This window comes from Orbicella faveolata, unplaced genomic scaffold (genome assembly GCF_042242905.1).
Source record: "Orbicella faveolata isolate gen_17 unplaced genomic scaffold, um_ofav_v1 contig_50, whole genome shotgun sequence".
Classification (NCBI taxonomy): domain Eukaryota; kingdom Metazoa; phylum Cnidaria; class Anthozoa; order Scleractinia; family Merulinidae; genus Orbicella; species Orbicella faveolata.
In genome coordinates, this window is record NW_028301581.1 from 984,426 (window position 1) to 1,004,448 (window position 20,023).

At 38.1% G+C, this 20,023-nt stretch overlaps 1 protein-coding gene and 1 pseudogene across 1 annotated transcript; one reads left to right on the top strand and one right to left on the bottom strand.

Annotated features, from left to right (window-relative positions):
- Positions 1-20,023, top strand: part of LOC149095519 (uncharacterized) — a 111,951-nt pseudogene that overhangs the window by 22,190 nt on the left and 69,738 nt on the right.
- LOC149095521 (uncharacterized) lies at positions 18-6,589 on the bottom strand. The gene is made up of 5 exons (XM_089281880.1): positions 6,275-6,589; positions 3,397-3,663; positions 1,272-1,478; positions 829-1,040; positions 18-56 (listed from the first exon to the last, which is right to left on the bottom strand). Exons 2-4 carry the CDS (start codon positions 3,463-3,465, stop codon positions 834-836), a joined length of 483 nt encoding a protein of 160 aa, XP_089138006.1. The 5' UTR covers positions 3,466-3,663; positions 6,275-6,589; the 3' UTR covers positions 18-56; positions 829-833.

Sequence of the window (20,023 nt, forward strand, 5' to 3'; positions counted from 1 at the left end):
TACTTTACCTCTTTGAGGACATCCCCAAAAACTTGATTCTCTGGTTTCTTCATATGCTGAACGAATGTTTGAAAACAAAACAGAAAAAGTGAGTTCTGTACATTGACTTTATTCCCAAGTTGGTATATAGACCACATTTCAAAAAAGCCAAAAAATTATTTCATGGTGTCTGTTATTGTTATCTCAAAAAAGGCTTTAAACATGACAAGGAGGTAAAAACAATGATAATACAAAAACATCAAAGAAAATATATTTTTGACAGATAATGTTATCTAGTAACTTTAACAACAGTTCAAACTTATTACTCAGGGGGCTAATGCAACCACCACCATGACAGAAACACGAATGCCACCAAACAAAAGATTCAATAAGCTGTATAAGGGCTCTGCATCTGAGTTATCAATCTTGGTACATTTCTTAAATCAATCTACATTGTACAAAACAACAACTTGGAATAATAAAATTCTGCATACTGTTTGAGGAAAACGGAATCACTATCAATGGTGAATTTGTAAATTTTCAAGTTGGAATTCAACATGATCATATTTAGTTAGCTCTGACAGCTATAGACAAAGTGAATGCACGCATGCAGATTGTCATGAGATTATCATTATAGTTGTCCAACACATCACTGTCTTGGCTGCATAACTAATAACGGTCAAATGGAGCCAGGGGAACAGTAAATGCTAGTCACAGTGGCAGTCACTCATTGACCTGTGACATCATATATCCTCAGTTCCTAGCCCTGGACACCTTTGGTGTGTTGTTTACTATCACCATCAAAATCCTGTTAAAAGAATGTCACAAGTCTTCTCTATACGCATATACCTTCATCATTGTTGATTAGTATCTCGGTTGAAAAAAGGCACCTTTGAACGTGCAAGCATCCTGACAACTGTCCTCTTCCTGGCAAAGTCAGTCATCCCACACATCCTCTTCCCAGGGAAAACAAGTGCTTCATCTACAAGTACTTTAAATCCTAAGACATCGCCACACTTCCATTTGGTTAAAGATGTTTTTGGGATAAAGAAATGCTTTGTCTGAAAAAAAAAATACAATTACATAGCCAAAATGAGATTGGTTAAACAGTATTAGGCTATAATGAGCAATGTGTCTTACATGTATGTGTGATTAATTCCTGCAGCCTGACTTACATGTAACTCAGGATTGTGTCATTTGTACATTATTTTTCACTCAAGCAAATTATAAGTTATTGCATTTGACATGTTATCCAAAAGTATATAATAAACCAAAACCAACTTAAGCAAGACCTTTTCAGGAACAACGGAACAGCTTTGAACAATCCTGTTGACCACTGCCGTCATCTCTGCCACTTCCTCCTCATTATAATCAACAGCACTGTCTGCCCTCCCTTCATCTTGATCCAGAAGCTGCATGTGCCTGGGCACTACTTTCTCAGAGAAGAGGCTCTCTACTATATTAAGATAGGCTTCTTTCAATTGGAGTTTCCCTAGTATCTACAAGGAAACAAATTTCAAAATTAAGCTCCCTTGCAGTATTTTATTGATGTCAGTCTAAGGTAAAGCTATTACAAATAATTTGCCAAAAGTACATGTTGTAAGATTTTTTTATTTTCTTACTGTTAATGAATAACCCTCTCTGACTCAATTCTTAAATACCATGACCACATCCATAACATATAACTGTTTCCCAGCTAACAGGCTAGGGAGTTTTGAAACCCAGGTTTCATAAATTTCATTCTATATTACTACCATTGATCTCATTCTTAATCTCCATAGCAATGTATGTCTGCTCAACAAAACTGTCTGTACAAAGATCAAGTCACAATCAAAAATATATAGTCTTGTGTTTGTAGCCCATCTTCATCTGTTGTCAGTGGTTATAGAGAGACTCAATTTTACAAGTACATTTAATTGTTCACAATGACTGCCTACTTTCTTGCACGATCACTGGCTTACATGTATTTTTATCATCAGTAGGAGTACAGACTCACAGCTGACATCATCGTGAACAGTTTCAGCAACATTTAGCATATGATTTTGCTTTCTCAATATAGCCAAAAATTGCATCTAAATAGCATTAACAGATAGCTAGCCTGAAGATCAGCTTGTGAACATAATGAATTCAACTGTGAAGTGAAAAAGATTGGGTAAATTATTGTAGTTTGGCATGAAAATTTACCGCAATACAGTAGAACCCTCTTTTTGCTGTGTTCGAGTATTTGATGAAAATAAACTAAACTTGGGAATAATTCAGTATGTTTTCAGGAATTTCCCAGTGGAATAAAGGCCGTGATTCTATGGATCATTTTGGCTTAATTCAATTTAGCTTTTAACCGGTGTTTTCCTCTAGTGAAGCCTCCATTTGACAATTTTGGATTTTGTTAACAGTGAAACCTGTATTAGGCAGACCCCATATTAAGCAGACACCCTCTTTTAAGTGGACACCAGCTTTAATAAGTCCCAAAATTTTTTTCCCACATTTACAGTAATTAAAAATCAACCGGCATTCAGCAGACACCTCTTAATTAAACAGATGCAGACACCAATATTAAGACATTTTGTTGCACAAAACCTGAAGTAAGCGGACACTTAAAGGGCTCATTTTACTTCTAAAGGTTCAGCTGAGACTCCTGTACATTGTTCAGCAATATCGTTTTTAAGCTGAGTGATTATTCCAGATTGATGCAGTGATCAACTGGACATTGTGCTATGAGCAGTCTTAGCTATTCTTTGATGTTACACGCTAAGTTGTGTTACAAAACGGTTAATAATTGACTATTATTGCACAACATACTAGAACCTGTTTTGAGCAGACAGCCTGTGTTAAGCAGACACTAGTAAAGGTGTCTGCCTAGCAATCACTAGAAGGGTGTCCGCCTAATACAGGTTTCACTGTAATGAAAATAAAAAACACAGCAAGCAGATTCTTATGCATCTGTGTTCTTATTGATGATAAATTTGGTCATAAATATTACATTGTCAAAGTTGTATGGATGAAGGCAAGTGGATCTGCAGACTACTTTGACAATAAACTTTATGATGCAATTTATCATTAATAAGAGGACAGATACTTAAAAAACCAGTGTCAATTTGTTAAATTTCACAACTTTTATAAGACCCACATTCATAAATATCACATATTTTTAAAAGTATGGTATGGATTCACATACTTTGCCCTGGCATGGAAACCAGAATTCAAATAACTTCCACTTCTATAATATTACTGACATTTTGATAACACAGACAATAAACTCTACTCCTTAGGTTTAACTAAATTGAAAATTGGAGTACAGATCAAACTCTGAAAAAAAAAAGGAAATTTCTCTTACTGATTCTCTAAAGTATTTTCAGAGAACCGAAAACAAAATCAAGATTGTCAGAATTTTGTTGCATTACCTGCCTATATACTTACCTTTCCAGTTGCAAACAAAACAAGAGCATAATTCATTTGGCTCCTCATATCCAGTCTTGTTTCTCCCATGATGTTACATACATCTCTTTAAAAAGGTCATCTTCTCTCATTGTTGCAAAGGAGGATCCCAGCTCTATCAGTGTCCCTACACTGAGAAATGTCCTTTCAAGGACTGGCTGTAATTCAGCTTTTAAACTAAGGCAGTGTTCCAACCTTTGTTTCCCACCAACTTTACTGATAGGAATAACTGCTATTCTTGAAAAAACCCTGGAATGCACATTTCAAAACGAAACAATCAATTACAAGTACAAAATACTTGATGCACTACACCTGAAACTGAGAATGCAATTCTCTTGGAATGATGGTTACCTATATGCAAAATCGTGTAATTGATAAACTGGTAAATAATTATCCATGTTGCAGTTATGCAACTTTAACATACTAATAACAAAACTTGTAATTATATATACAAATTTATACCAAAAAATATCTTACCATATTCATCTATACAGGTGATACTCTGAATCTCCACAGACAAGCAGTGGTGATTAAATTTTTTCAAAATGAAATGATTTAGAAAAAGAGGAACAAACATTCCATCCTGTGCAAAATCATAATAATAACAATCACATTCTAACTGGCTGCAGTACTACTACAGTGCAGCTCAGATATATCCGAACCAAAAAAATACGCGTAATTCGCGTCAGCCCAATACGCGTATGTGCGTATACATACATATATACGCACATACGCGTATGCATATACACATAATTATACAGTATATACGGATATGCCTGATTAGTACATGTATGTATGAGCTAACCTATTGTTTTTTTCTTTTCTTAACAGGTCATTGTTGTTTTCAATGGCTTGACAGCTTGCCCCAGAGCAAGAAAGAGTTTTCTTTATTTTGAACACATGTATACAGTATATGCACATATGCCTTCAGACGACTTATTAGCAAAATGTAAGCTGAAACTAACATTTTGCAATTGGGCACTTGACACAAAATTAACTGACTGAATATTAATTAAAAGAGAGAGTATTTTGCCGTTAAATCATAAATTTACTGGTTTTTTGTCAAATAGAACCGGGGATACACGCTTCAGCAATTTCATCTTCATGGAGCAAACACAACCGAAAGATAACATTTTTTGACGCAAAGTGAACACGGGTCCAAGCAAGCAACTTGGAGACGTGTGCTGAAACACCAACTTTTCCTTGAAGAAAATTAAAAATAACAAAATGTGAGCAGCGCACCATAGAAACTTCGAGTATTTTACCATTTGAATGAACGGTTTGTGTCAGATACATGTACATGTATAATGGGAGATATCACTTTTCCACAAGGTCTTCGGAATACTTCAAAGTAGCCTTCAAACAGTAAACATCTCGCAAGCGACTTGCCGACGCATGTTGAAACACAGAACTTTTCCCTGAAGAAAAAAATAACTAGATGTGAGCAGCGCGCCATAGCAACTTTGGTAAACAATTCTTTGGCTAAAGAAGGATTATTTCACAGTTTAAATGAACCAGAGATATCATTTTTTCAAAAAAGATCCTCAGAACGGTTCAGACAATAAACATTTTGCAAATGACTTGCCAACGCGTGTCGAAACACAGAACTTTTTCTTGTAGAAAAAATAACTAAACATGAGCAGCGCACCATAGAAACTTGGATAAACAATTTTTTCTTCAAGGAAGGAGTATTTTACCATTTGAATAAATGATCTGTGTCAAATATAACCAGAGATTTTATTTTGTTGACTAGGATCTTCAGAACGCTTAATTCAGACAAAGAAACATTTGCAAACAACTTGCCGACACGTGCTGAAACATAGATCTTTACTTGTAAAAACATAGAGTTCACGTGTTAAAATAGGGAGTTCAAGAGACTGCTTCAATTTTCTTCCCATTTTTGGTAGCTAAAGATCAAGCAAGTGTTAATAAACGGTAGTTTGTCAGCGAATTTGCGAAGTGATTGAAAACTCAAAATATAATAGCTTTCATTGATTGGCACGATGTTTTAACAATATGCAAATTTCGCTTTGAAGCATTTTCATTCCCAGAAATATAATGTCCTTTGTTTGACTAACAATGCTTCACATAAAGAAACCTATGGGAATGCATAACAAAGAGACATATATGCACGTATATACGTGTCTATGTGGGCATATACACGCACATATGTGCGCGTATTGACGTACGCGTATATGCAAAATATGGTCGTATAAAATGCGTATGCGTAGTTTGCATATATCTGAGCTGCACTGTAATTTGGGGTACCTAACTAACCTAGCAAGAAATCAGGCAGGCTCCTAGTGCATACAACTATATTGGAAGTAAGTAATATACTAGGCTAAATAAAAATACATATGATTAAACAAGGGTAAATAGATTATGATGAAACATTCAAAAGTTTTAGTGACAATGTAAAAAATATAGTGCTAGCAATTATAACTGATCTGTTGTTTCTGGTTGTTTCTAGCTATAATTAGTACACTAGTACAATTTGTTAGTTTTATAACATTGGCTAACATGTACGGTCAACGGCCTTAAACCAGCTTACACGTAAACTATCACGATGTAGCAGGATGTATCCTGCTACATCGCTGCCAGTCATTAGCAGATAGCAGACTGAAGTTTGAATTAATAGTGTTGGCAGATAAGGTTACTTCTGAACTAGGTGGGGTTAAGATTAATTTCTGTGTGATTGTTCTTGGATAAAACGTATTTTACTACACAGATGTTTTACACACGGTGTAAGCTTATATATTAAAGCTAATAGTTTGCAACAACTACATGTACGTATAAATGTACATTTAAGTAAAGTGAGTTAATTTTTTTAAATAAAGAGATGATCAGGTCATTGCTGTACCTTCTACAACTCTAAAACATGGTATGTGGTGATACTGGAATGAAGTTTCCTAGCGCATTCGCGACACAAAAACGTTTGAGGCCCACAGTAACGGCATCTTATTGCAGTTGAAGTTTTCAGGCACCAAATACAAACTGCCCCAGTTGGAAGGGAAGATTTCTCAATGGCAACATAACCAAGGCGATCTCTGATCTTAGTCCACTTTATCTCTTGCTGTATTCGGCGATTTTCATGAGTAGTAAACGCTCCTCCACTACTCTGACGGCCTAAGGACAAAGAAATAGCTTGCCTTCTTGAACCCCTTCTGTCAAAGAAAGTAGCTTTGAAAGAAACAGCCTTTCAACGCTTCAGGATTAGGGGAACAAACTACCCCATAAGTAGAAATTCGTCCGCCATGTTGGATTTAGATTGGGAAATTTTAAGCTAAACGAGGATTGGTCAGATTTCTAGTACGTCCCTTTCCATTGTCAGAAACCGCTGTCAAACGAGACTGTACTCGCAACCACTCGGTGTAGGCCTACTCCTGAGGAGGTTAGTCCGAATGTGTTCAAATATTCAATTTGGGGAAGACGCGGGAGTTTTTAAATCAAGTAAGCTACAGTTATTTCATCGTGCTTTTGACCAAAGATGTTGCTCATGTTTAGTTTACGGTCATTTGAAGGAAGTCTAGCTTTGATATCTATGTTTAACCAGGTCACTACAATAGCTGTCGCTGCTTTACAACCCTAGCTTGAATTGAAAGGCCCAAGTTGTGCATGCTATTTCACGGTAAGATCACAAAATGTTTTTAATTGTGCAGGTTATGGTTATGAACAAGTAAAATCTGGATATGGGCTTTATGAGCAGTGCTTCATTCCACTGAAAATTATGGTCACAAGATCAACTTGTGAGCTAGGCCCTTCGGTATATACTTGAGCGAACTACAAACTATAAATTTAGTCTTAGTGAAGTATCCATCATACCTCAATGGAAAGTAGATATTTGTTTGGTCGGTTGTTGATTTTTTTCCCAAAGTTCCTTGTTCTCTTGCAGCATTTCATCGCTGTTGCTCGCATTTTGGTGGATTTGCAAAATATTCTTTCCTGCCTCGAGTGTGGTTATTGTCCATTGCTCACTGATAGTTAGATTGTTTGATATTGCATTATATTAGTGTACTTAACAGGTAGTGGATGCTGCCTGTAAGTTAGCATGTATAGAACCATATGTCGTGGAACAGAATAATTTTTTGTGGATAAGATACAGCAATAAAGAGGGGTGAGGCGTTGTGTGACACCTAGTCACAAAAGAGATAGGTGAAGGTGAATGAAGAGGGTTAGCAGAAGAAAGGAAATTAAATAGCCCCCAAAAATGGAATAGCAAAATTGTGTTTTGTTGTCTTGCTCTTGTTCTGAAAAAGAATGAAAAAAATTACCAACAGGGCTCTACACTCAACCTCGTTCCCAGGGTCTCTCATCTTACCGCTCCCTGGAGTGAGTGAAGAGAGACCCTGGTTGGCCATGTTGCAAGAAGAAATGGAAATTATCAGTTGAGCGGAGTCGTTTGATTATGTTACAGCATTTTTAGAGGTCACAGGTCTGCATGGTTTCTGCTGTTAAGTGCACGTTGCTTCTCAGAGTTTGACACCTCTGTAATTTGCCATGCCGTGCTTATACTTTGTTTAGGTTCGTTTCTATTGCAAGATATGTTTTAAGGATCTAAGTATTGGCTCTCCAGGGACAAAGATTAAAATATTCCACGAAGATATTGCTTACTTGCACTCGATATTGTGACACCGCAGGTGACGCCGGGCCCGGCTATTTGATGAGAACTGTTTGCAAAGTGCGTTGCACGAATATCATATTTATCTTCGTCCAGCTTCTCTTCAGAGACTGTCGTAGCTTTACTTTGGGAAAGTTATACGTTTTCCTGGAGACATTCTTATGTTTTTTGCACCAATTTGATCGTGTGCATTCAGAGGAGAAACAAGAATTACTACGGCATGAAATTGTGCTGCTCGACGCCCACAGTTGAAATATGAGTGACTTTCCATAAATCCAGTGGGTAAGACGGCCACACTGAAAATCACGACCACTAAATTGCCTGAGACAGACTTGCTTAACCTTTAGGTAAACGTTGGAGTAGATATTATTCAAAATTTCAGCCTGAAAGCTAAGTATTGATAAACGCCGTAGATAATGGCAGTCGCAGGGCAATACTTTGAATTCGACAAAGCTCAACGCAATAAATTGCTGATTACAGAGGACCCCTCCCTGATGTTCTCAATTGTCAAAGTGGGATGTGACCAGACCCAGCCAGGGTCTCTCGTCGCTCGCTCCAGAGGGCGGTAAGATTAGAGACCCTGGGAACGAGGTTGCTCTACACTAGATTTTCAACTTACTAGCTTAGTGGCTAGTGACACCTTATGTTACTAGTCAAATAAAAATAATTAACTAGCCAAGTGTTGACGTTGGCTGGGTAAAACAACAGCAGAATTACTAGTAAGACTTGAAAGCACAATGCAAGCGACTCTCTTTAATACCTATTGTTGGTAATTACTTTGTGTGTAAACCAGCTCCAATCGATTCATGGGAGACTCTTGCCAGTGACAGGAGTGCGTGGAAAACAAATTGCACCAAAGCCCTACGAGAGGGAGAAAAGCTTCTGCACATCACAGCGGATACCAGGAGAGAACGTCAGAAGGCCAGGGCCCTTGCTCCATCCACTGATTCCACTTATGTCTGTGGTTCTTGTCATTGCATCCGCCGATCACGAATCGGACTCCAAAGCCATCTCAGAAAATGTTTAAGGAAATGTACAATTACTAACACACGCTAAAATTATGGACTAGATTGTCCAATAATGCCAATACAACTACTAAACTAGTTCCAATAAAAGACTTTCAGAACTCTGTTTTTCTTTGAGACTTCCTTGTAAAAAATATCGATATCCCAAGACGTCATTGTAAAAACTGTCAAGGCCTCCTCACTCTCTTCACAGACAGGAGCTGTAGAATTCAAACTGTTTCAAAAGCAGCATTAGTGGAATTTGACTAATAATAAATGTCAAAGGAAATAAATCTTTCTCACGTAATTATTTCTGCAGTAGTAAGTTTTGTCAGTATGGACACAATGACAAATCACTTATGTTGTTATGCTAAAGAAAATGTTATCCCTTTGCAGTTCTGTACGATTTTGTGCATGATTTTCTCAGTTCAAGATGCTCAAGTGTATCTCTTGCAGGAACTACAGTGCAAGGATTTTCTGGCTGTGATGAAGGAAAATCATCCATGCATTGAGGAAAAGTACCAGGTGATGAAATGACACATCTTGATGAAGAGGTAGCTAACAGCAATTGTGTGAACTGAGGAGGATTCAGGTTGTCTGCCCAAAGGTGTCACAGCAACAAAGATGCTACACATGCACCCCTGCCCACACACGCCAACCTTTGTCTCCAACCATGCACTCCAGTGTTGCACCATCACCACAGCTGCATTGCCTCCACGTTTGCTGCTGTAACACCTTTGTGCAAAAGCATGGTGAATCCTCTCCACCTCATGTCACTGGTGTAAGCTACTTCTTTGTCGAGATGTGTCAGTTCATTGCTTGAGACTAACCCAAAGCAGCTAGTGGAAATCAGAAACCTACTAGCCACAGGGCTCGACATTAATGGTAGACACCTCGCCACAGACTAGGAGACATTTTGTTTTGACCAGTAGGTTTCTGATTTCCACTAGCCACTTTGGCTAGTAAACAAAATGAAATTGGCCAAACTAGTTGCTGTCTTCCTCAATGAAGACAAACACTAACACTTTTCTCGGAAACAAGGTAAGAATTTCATTGTGGTGTTATCATGTTTACTTTTCGTTGTTTGGTACTTGAAAGGGTATAAAAACTGAGCATGTTATTATGTTGAAAGAAATATTTGACAAACAAGACAGCATTTTCTGAAAGCATACATCGATGTTCTTTTCTTGTTACAAATTAGTAGCACAAAACATGAGCACCCTGATAAAATCATGTACAAAATCGTGCAGAACTGTAAAGGGATAACATTTCATTTAGCATAACAACATACAGGTGACTTGTTGTTGTTTCCATACTGACAGAACTTACCACTGCAGAAATAATTACGTGAGAAAGATTTATTTCCTTTGACCTTTATTAGCAGTCAAATTTTGCTAATGCTGCATTTGAAAGAGTTTGAATTCTACACCTCCTGTCTGTGAAGAGACTGAAGAAGTCTCGACAGTTTTTACAATGACGTCTTGGGGTCTGGATATTTTTACAAGGAGGTATCAAAGAGTCCTTAAAGTCTTTTCAGGAAAATCACTGGATTTTTCTTTGTGATCTGTTGGCTTGAGAGATTTGATGTGAGGAAAACATGAGGCCATTGAACAAAATTAAAACCAGTGCAATTCGGTCATAAATTGGTTCGCCCTTGTGTTTAACATTACCAGTCAAGCATGACACAAGGTGTGCCAACTGTATGTCAACTGGTCAAGAGGTTTCAGATGCAAAATTGCATTGTGTATTTTTTCCTTTAAAATTAATTCCATAATGTATTAAAGAGAGTCGCTTGCATTGTGTTTTCAAGTCTTGCTAGTGATTCTGCTGTTATTGCACCCAGTCAACATCAACACTTGGCTAGCAATTTTTTTTTTTGTTTAGTGACATATAAGTTGTCACTAGCCACCAGGCCAGTAAGTTGAAAAAATAGCGCCCAGCTCTGTAGCCAAAACTTAATTCCTACTCTAGCCTGTGGCAAGTTGGCTACCATTAGTGTCGAGCCCTGACCAAATTAACAGGATAAAGCAAAACAAACGTCTAACCATAGGAAGAGAATACATTAAGAGTTCACTGGTTACTCTACTGAGAATGAGCCAGGCAGCAAAAAGAGAAACAATTGTAGTCTATATACATTGCTTACTGGTAAGCCCTAAGTTCGCTCACTGCTTCTAATAATCAACTACATGTATCAAGGCAGGCTAAATTTGGCTACTTGAATATCAAATTTAATATATGGCATGTCACTGAGATGTTTTGTCAGAATTCTTCTCAAGTTAAAGGTGTTATCGCAAGTGTGCACTGTCAGCAATTACTTTTTGGCAATGTTGGGAAGGGGTGGTGGGCCGGCCGGGGGTTGTAGGTTGGGGTGGTGAGTTGATGGCCTAATGGTTAGTTAGTTGGACTTTGGATCAATACGTCCAACATGGAGCCCAAGCTGGGGTTGCTGTGTCATGTTCTCAGGCACGACACCTTACCCTTGCAATGCCTTTCTCCACCCAAGAGTGTAATGGTACTGGCCAATTTGTTAGGGCAACCTGACAATTGCTGGGGGTCACCTGCAATGGACTAGCATCCCATCCAAGGGGAGAAGCAACACTCCTAGACACTTCATGTTACAGAAACTGGAGGGGAGCACTCGTGCTGATGATCCATCTGGCTTCTCTGTTCCCTTGGGAATGGAACAGACTTTCGTGCCCTGTAGCCAGGGAAGACATCACTGGAATGTACCCATTCTTAGCCAGAATGACTGGCAGGGGGATTTGGTGTCCTGTTTGAAACAAACCTTTCACCATTTAAGTCCAACACCCTTTACTGGATATACCATGAAACGTTTAAGTGAGGGAGGGAAAGGGCATTTGTTAACATGCACTTTTAGCAAGCAGTTATGCAACAGACGACTGGAAATGTGAAATGGCAGATTGGGACCAGGGCAGTTGTGGATTGTGTAATGGGGTGGGAAATCAGGGAATGGTACCCCTTGAGTCTGGTGGTACAGACAGGTTGATTCAGGAGTCCACAGTGAAGGAGAATTCCTCAGTAGTGATTTGGTTAGCACATGTTATTGTGGTCACCAAGGTTAGAATTCAGACCTCTGAATGAGTCTTTTTGTTATAGGAAAAAGATAGGTTATAAAACAACAGTTATTCGTGCTTGATATTCAGATGACACACCTTATTTGGATGATGCGCAGCTTGTGATTGGCTGTTGAAAATTGGGAAAATGATGTATTGCATGCTTGGTTGGGATGATGTCACATGTTTTATACTATAACAGAGCAGCAGATGGGGTGGAAAGAAAGTCATGGTTGGTGATCCTTTTATCATTTCAGAGACGTCTCCATCCTTTTGGCATTTAGCTCAAGATGTTTGAGTGTGTTCTTGCAGGAACTACAGTGCAGGGATTTTCTAGTTGTGATGAAGCATTATCTTCCATGTATTTAGGAGAAGTCTCAAGCAATGAAGTGACACACCTCGACAAAGAAGTAGCTTACATCAGTCACATGAGGTGGGGAGGATTCACCATGCTTTTGCACAAAGGTGTTACAGCAGCAAAGGTGGAGGCAATGCAGATGTGGTGATGGCGCGGCACTGGAGCGCATGGTTGGAGGCAAAGTTTGGCGCGCATGGGCAGGGGTGCATGTGCGGCATCTTTGTTGCTGTGACACCTTTGGGCAGATAACCTGAATCCTCCTCAGTTCATGCGATTGCTGTTAGCCACCTCTTCATCAAGATGTGTCATTTCATCACCTGGTACTTTTTCTGAATGCATGGATGATTTTGCTTCATCACAGCCAGAAAATCCTTGCACTGTAGTTCCTGCAAGATATACACTTGAGCATCTTGAACTGAATGCCTGAAGGACAGAAATGTCACTGACATGAAGGAAAGATCCGCCACCATGTCTCACTCTCCACCCCACCTACTGCCATTATGGCTTGGAACATGTAACATTATTTCTACTGGGCATGGAATGCATTATTCTCCCAATTTTCAACAAATATCAAAAGCTGAGTTTCATCCCTATCAGATGTGGCATTTAAATATCAAAAGGAATAACTGTTGTTACAAAGGCTGCCTGTCTTTTTTCTATAATAAGAAATGGCTCCTTCAGAAATCTGAATAGTGGCCTTGGTTACCACAACACCACATGCCAAACACATCACCACTGGGGGATCATCCTTCATTGTGGGTTCTTGAATCAACTTGCCTGTACAGCCGCACTCGAGGAGCATCACTCTCCGATGTCCTCTCCTCATTCCATGATCCACCATTACCCTGGTCCCAAGCTGTCATTTTACATTTCCAGCTGTCTGCAGTGTAGCTGTCTGTTTGAAATGCATATTAACCAATGTCCTTTTCCCTCCCTCACTTGAATGTTTTGTTGGTACATCCAGTCAAGGGGGTTAAACTTTTATGGGAAAAGGTTTGCTTTAAACAGGAAATCAAATCCCTCGTCTGGTCTTTGCGGCTCTGAATGAGAACACTCTAGTGATTATTTCACGGGCTGCAGGGCAGGGAACTCTGTTCCACCCCTTCGGGATATGGATGAGCCAGATGGCTCATCAGTGCTGGTGCTTACCTTTGGTCTCTGCAACATGAAATGCCCAGGGGTATTGCCACTCTCTTTCTGGATGGGATTCTAGTCTATCACAGGTTACCCCTTGTTTTTGTCAGGTTGCTCCTACAATCGGTCAGTACCATTTTCACTCCTTGGAGGGGAGAGGTACTGGGAGAGTCAAGTGTCTTGCTCGAGAACATGACACAGCAACTCTGGCTTGGGCTCCATTTTGGACCTATTGATCCAGAGTCCAACTGATTTACCATTAGGCCATCAGCTCCTACCTCCGCACAACCTCCCACTACCCCTTCCCAACATTGGCAAAAAAGTTATTGTCAACAGTGCACACTTGTGATGTCAACTTTAAATCATGAACAATTCTGATTCAACATCTCAAAGGCAGACCATACATCAATTTGGATATTCGAACAACCAAATTTAAGCTGGCTAGATACATGTACATGTAGTTGACTGATGCTAGCAGCTGGCAATGAATTGACTTAGGACTTACTGGTAGGTAACGCTTAAGTATAGTCCTTTCCCACCTTTCCAGTTAATTTGTCTGGTACAGTTTATACCTTATAATGGGACTTTGGCTTGGGAAGCATTAATGGATATGGAAAAGACAAAATTTATAAGTTGGCCAGACTGCCACAGGCTATTTTAAGGGAACGTCCATAGATAATAAAGAGTCTCCAAGCAGCTTTGCTGGTCAAACCTAAAATTTTATATTATAAATAACTTTTAAGCAAACTTCCCTTCATTGGGTGGATTTAAGTTTGGGATAGCAATGAGAAACAGAAAACCTCTAAACTAGTAAAACTTGAAGTTGTGCATCCAGATTGGCATGTATTGGTATGGTGGATACTTTGCTCATAATTAATTTTAAGTCTGTTCTTGATCAGATTGATCATCTAAAATGGTGATAAGAGTGAGGAGTTTAATATGAAATCGAAGGTCTGTAGTGACTGGATCTTAAAGAGCTCATGTAACTCTCATGACTTGTAATTTAATACCAAGCAGAATTTTGCAAGACTCAAAAGCAAGATGTCGAAGTCAACATATTTTGTCAGTGTCTAATCTTCCAACACATGCGAAAGAAAATGGCCAGCCTTTCAACCTGTTTAGGTCCAGCTTTGAAATGAAAAAGTGAGGAAAGAAGTCAGGATGGATAACCCCACCTTCCCCTTCCTCTGCTCTAATTTTATTGCAGAATATATTTGTGATTGTGACAAATGTTAATGTACTTTGCATTTTTAGTATGGAACATGAAACTGAATATGAAATATTCTTGGAGGTATTTTAAAACAGGCATGATTCATGACAACTATATGGGAAACTACTTGAGAAATTCAACTGCATAGGATGGGATCAGTGATGATGTTATTAGAAAACTGCAAGTGGCGATGGAGCTTGTGGAGTTTCAGGACAGCACAACAGCGTCAAGCTGATGCAAAATGAATCACCAGCCCTGCGTGTTGTCGGAATGCAGAGTGTGAATACTTGGTTTGGTTTAAGTTGCTTGAGGTAGATTACAGTACATTCAAAGTGCATTGTATGATGAAGTTAATGTTGTCAGTCTTGTTCATTTGCTTATTCTTTGGTAAGAAGGTTTAAGGGGTTTATTTCAACACCTGCAGTGCACCAGGTGCTAAAATTTTCCCCTTTACTTGATCATGCAACAAAAAGCTAACTGTTGCTTTAAAAAGGCAGAAACAGCTGTTTACAAGTGTCTTTGTAAGGATTAGATGATAAAAATTCCCCATAATCTTTTTTTTTTATTTTAATTTTTATAGAGAGACGATAGAGTATTGATTTGAAAATAATATACTCTATCATCCAGTTTAACATTTCACGCTCTGAGCAATCAGGGATGGTTAGACCAAATAGTCTAAAGCTGTGAAAAGTCCTCTGCAAGGCAGGGATCACACAGAGTGCGCAGATGTACATGTACACATAACCACACATTGTATGCTTGAATGCATGAATGTAAGGCCTCAATATAAGAAATGGTATGTTTCAACTAAGTGGAAAAACAGCAATCTTACATCATGCCTTTTCGTCTCAAAAGAAATTTTGAGACAAAAAGAATTTGAAAATTACTCTGCAAGAACAAAATTCTACTGAAGATTAGTCATGGTAGATGAGCAGACCTCCAGCTCCCCTCTTATGCAAATCCTATGGTCTCAACAACTTTTCATTAAAGAAGATTATAAAGCATCGCATGTTTAACCCAAAGGATCTATAACAAAGGGCAGAATTATATCTATGGCTTCCTGGGTTTTATTTGTGTTAGTGTCACTCACCTCTTGAATATGTCAAGCTTCAATCTGGTGTCAGAAGGGACGAGGGGCAGCAAATTTGTGTATTAGTAGCAGAGTGTGATCAAGGAATTTTTGCCTTCAAAAGCACCAGAACTGTGAATTTGAAGTTATGAATATTGCTATCTTAACTGATGCAGATCAGGAACACCCTGAAAAGATTCTGTATTCCTCAGTTAAGCAACCATGTTATGCCACAGAAACATGTTATTTTAAGGGGTCAAGTTTCAGAACAACTCGCATTAATATCGATCGAATTAATGTTAATCCTAATGATTATTATAATCCAGCAATGGATTATTATAATCCAGTAATAGATCATTATAATCCAGTAATAGATTATTATAATCCTTTACTGAGGTTCGAGCCATGCCTTAATTAATCAGGATTAATATTAATCTTATGTAAGATTAATATTAATCTGATAAATATCAATCCTACATAGGATTCCTATTAATCTTTTGTAGCATTAATATTATTCCTACCTAGGATTAATCTTTGACCAAAGCTTCTGAAGATTGACATCATTTAACAATCTAAGGCATCCTTATCACTATCTCTTGGCAATTTGTTAAATAATGGTATCAATCGCTTTACATAACTATATAAGCTGTGGAAATATTTCGTTCATATGACACAGACTTGGCAGCACAAATTTGTACAAGTCTGTCAATGAAGAAAATATTCTATTCCAACCACAATGGATATGCTTCTTGTGCTAGTAGTTTGTGAAGAAAACTCTTTTATGTTGTTACACTCAGTCAACTTTTGCAATCTTTATTAATGGTTATGATATTTTAGTAGCAGAAGTTGGCAGTTGTGTCAGCTCTGCTGGTTATACAGTACAGTTGCAACTGACTTTTTTGCAGGGCCATGAAAATTCTTAATGTAGAATAGAATAAAGATCTTGAGTAACTTAAAAAATAACAAAGTGAAATGGATGTCAGTACGCACGTCATCAAAGGAAATCTGTGAATCCCTTCCAGTTATTGCTGAAAGACTTAGCCTTTCTGAGTTGGATCCATAGAGATTGCCATTTCCTTGGGAGCATTTCATAAAATGGACCGTCTACATATATACTGGACTTAGAGTAGGAGTTTGTGATGAAGGACAGGGTTTCAGGATTGATGTCATAGAAGGGGCTATTGTTGCTGGTTGGTTAGCTGGTGAGGTCCACGAGTGCGCCTGACTTACTGAAGAGCTGCCGCCAATCTCAGCTGTACAGAAGAACCCTAGCATTATGTTGGCAAGTGACCTTGCTGATAATATATCCTGTATGCGTTGATAATGATAATTTATACATGTCTTGTTATTCACTGTAATGAGAATGTTGCCACTTCTAACCTGGGACAATGATGCCAACTGTTCAACTGCTTCAACAGTCCATAAAATTTGTATCTAGAGAAACATATAGCTTTCTTGAAGTAAAGCTACAGCATCTCCGAAGAAAACCATTCGAGGACAAATAGTAGGATTTCTGTGATAAGGATGTACCTACTGCTTGCAAACAGTTCTTATCACAGCCTGGCCCGGCGTCATAATATATAATGCAAGTAAGTAAAATGTTCACGGAAAGCTTCGTATTTTGTCCCTTGAAAGCAAACATGTAGAGACTTCAAACAAATCTTGCAATAAAAATGAGTCTAAACAATGCATAAGTACATGACAAATGCTAAAGGCAAAAAATACGCATTTGGGTACAATGGGAGTTGTGCAGGCCTGTCGCAACTTTTTAATTTCTGAGATTAATATTAATCCAAATGATATTAATAATCTAATCCTTCCAATTTTTTTGCCTTGCCTTAATCTATTACTGAATTATAATAATCTATTATTATTATAATCCATGGATTAATATTAATCCGAGTTGTCCTGAAGTTTTGATGAATTCAACAATCAAGCTGAACATGAGGTTATTGATTGATTATGATGTGAGTGGGCCAGCTGGCAGAATCCTGTGAATTTGAGGACCTGTGTGAAAGTTTAATCATGAGATATTAGTTATTGGCTTTCAAGATTCCAGTATTAAGAGAACGGCCAGTCTCTGCCTCACCACTATGCATACTGCACACCGTGTCCATTGCAATGTTGGGATGTCACCATTTCATGCCCCCATACTGATGGCTGAAATGGTAGTGCACAGGTCTACGCACACAAGTGGTTTGGACATACAGCCTGATCTAATCTCGGTTAGGTTGTTTTGTTTCATGCCTTATTGGGTATTTGATCCAGACTGAGGGCAAGTCACTTTCTCTTTACTATATAACATTGGACTTGGTTGGTCGACTGGACAGTCTGATATATTTTGAGATGGTGCTGCCATTGGTTCAGGGGCTGTTTCTGTTATGCTCTCCTGTGTTGGATTACCCAGGGTGTTTAGCTGAGAAGCTTGGGGTTTGGAGGAGAGCAGCACAGGCACAGGATTACTGTGGGTAGTATGTCAACAGTCGGTTGCTTCATGAAGACCATGGAAAGAGAGCATATATTGTTGGGGACATTGCTGGAGGCAAAACTGCTTTTTAGATATCTTTTTAATCATTTTATCTTTTATTAATTGTAACACTTGATATGCATTTTTATCAAATGAATAAAGACATTATGATTATTACTATTATTATTACTGTTGGAGGTAACTCTTTGACATTTATTTTGTAATTGTAGGTTGTGGACCTAGGACTTCTTCTTGTTCTAGATCTGTAAACTTTGCACCAATTAAAGGGCTCGTGTAACACTAGAAAGTACAATACAAATATACAAATTAATAGAAGTAACAAGATGAAAGAGTAAAACAAAGCAATGACAAATGATTAGTCACAAACAGAAGTAAATAGGCACCCTGCAAGGAAGTAAGTGAGGTTGGCCATAATTGAAAACTACCTTGAAATTACAAACATGAATGAAGGGAAGAAAAGCAACACCAATATAATAGTAAGATAGTAAAAATCATATGCAAGCGTTTTGCAAAAGTAAAATTATATAAATACCTAAATGAACTTCAAGTTCATTTTGGAAAGCTGACAAATTGCCTGCTATAACGACAAGTGGTTGGTCGTTCTATGACTCAATTATCCTGGTAAAGAATGCCGAGTAATATTATATACATTAACCTTCCTGCCCTCAACGTTCAGCTTTTACAGAATGATTTGCTTTTGTTGACTTTAATTCAAAAACATCGTTTGAGTTGAGATGACTTCAACAGAAAACAACAAACTGCAGCATACTGAAACATACAGTCACATTTTTTTTGCAAATCAAGTGTGAAAAATATTTCTCAACAGGCTGATGTTGACAGAAACTTTGGCTAAGTCTTGCACCTTACATGGCTGCTTGATTGGAACATACAATTTTATTCCCCTTCAGGTCCATCATTTGTGTACCTGATTTATCTATCTCCTGCAATCAGCCCACCCTCAGCTTTTTCAGCCATGCCCAAGTCAAAGGTCTGTTGCACTAATGTGTGCATAATTCCTCTCTTGCAGTCAAGAGGTGAAGCCAGCTTGACTTTGGACATAAAACGTTGTCCAGTGGATCTTAAAATTGCAACTGCACCAGGGACTGTTAGGGAATGTTATTCAGTAATCAGCTTTTAGGGCTGCCTTTGGTAGATGAAATAGCTGTTTTAAACACTGCCAATAGATTACAATTGTTGTTGGCAATGAGAGATCCTGGTGTAATGAGATGATACAAAGCTAAATATGCTAAAGTAATAATTAAACTGAAATAGTTGCCTTTATGAAATATTGTATGCAGTAGACAATATTATGTTATATTCATCAAGAAATAGTTTGTTTCACAGCTTTCGTGAAAACACCCTGAAAAGAACAAGCCATTTATAGGAATCAGTTGGTACAAACCGGTACACATAACAATTAAAATGAAATGAAATAATTTCCACAATAATGATATGATGATGACAAATTACTGGTATATAATAATGAAAGGTGCATAGAAGAAACATCACTCAATTATTTTCATGCAAATGAAAATAATTTATTGCAAACTTAAATAAAAAAGATGAATAAGCTACACCTGTGCCATGGTCCTTAATTAATTTTGTTACTGGATTTTGTTTAGTTATATTGAACAGGATGATGGCCTATGAGCTG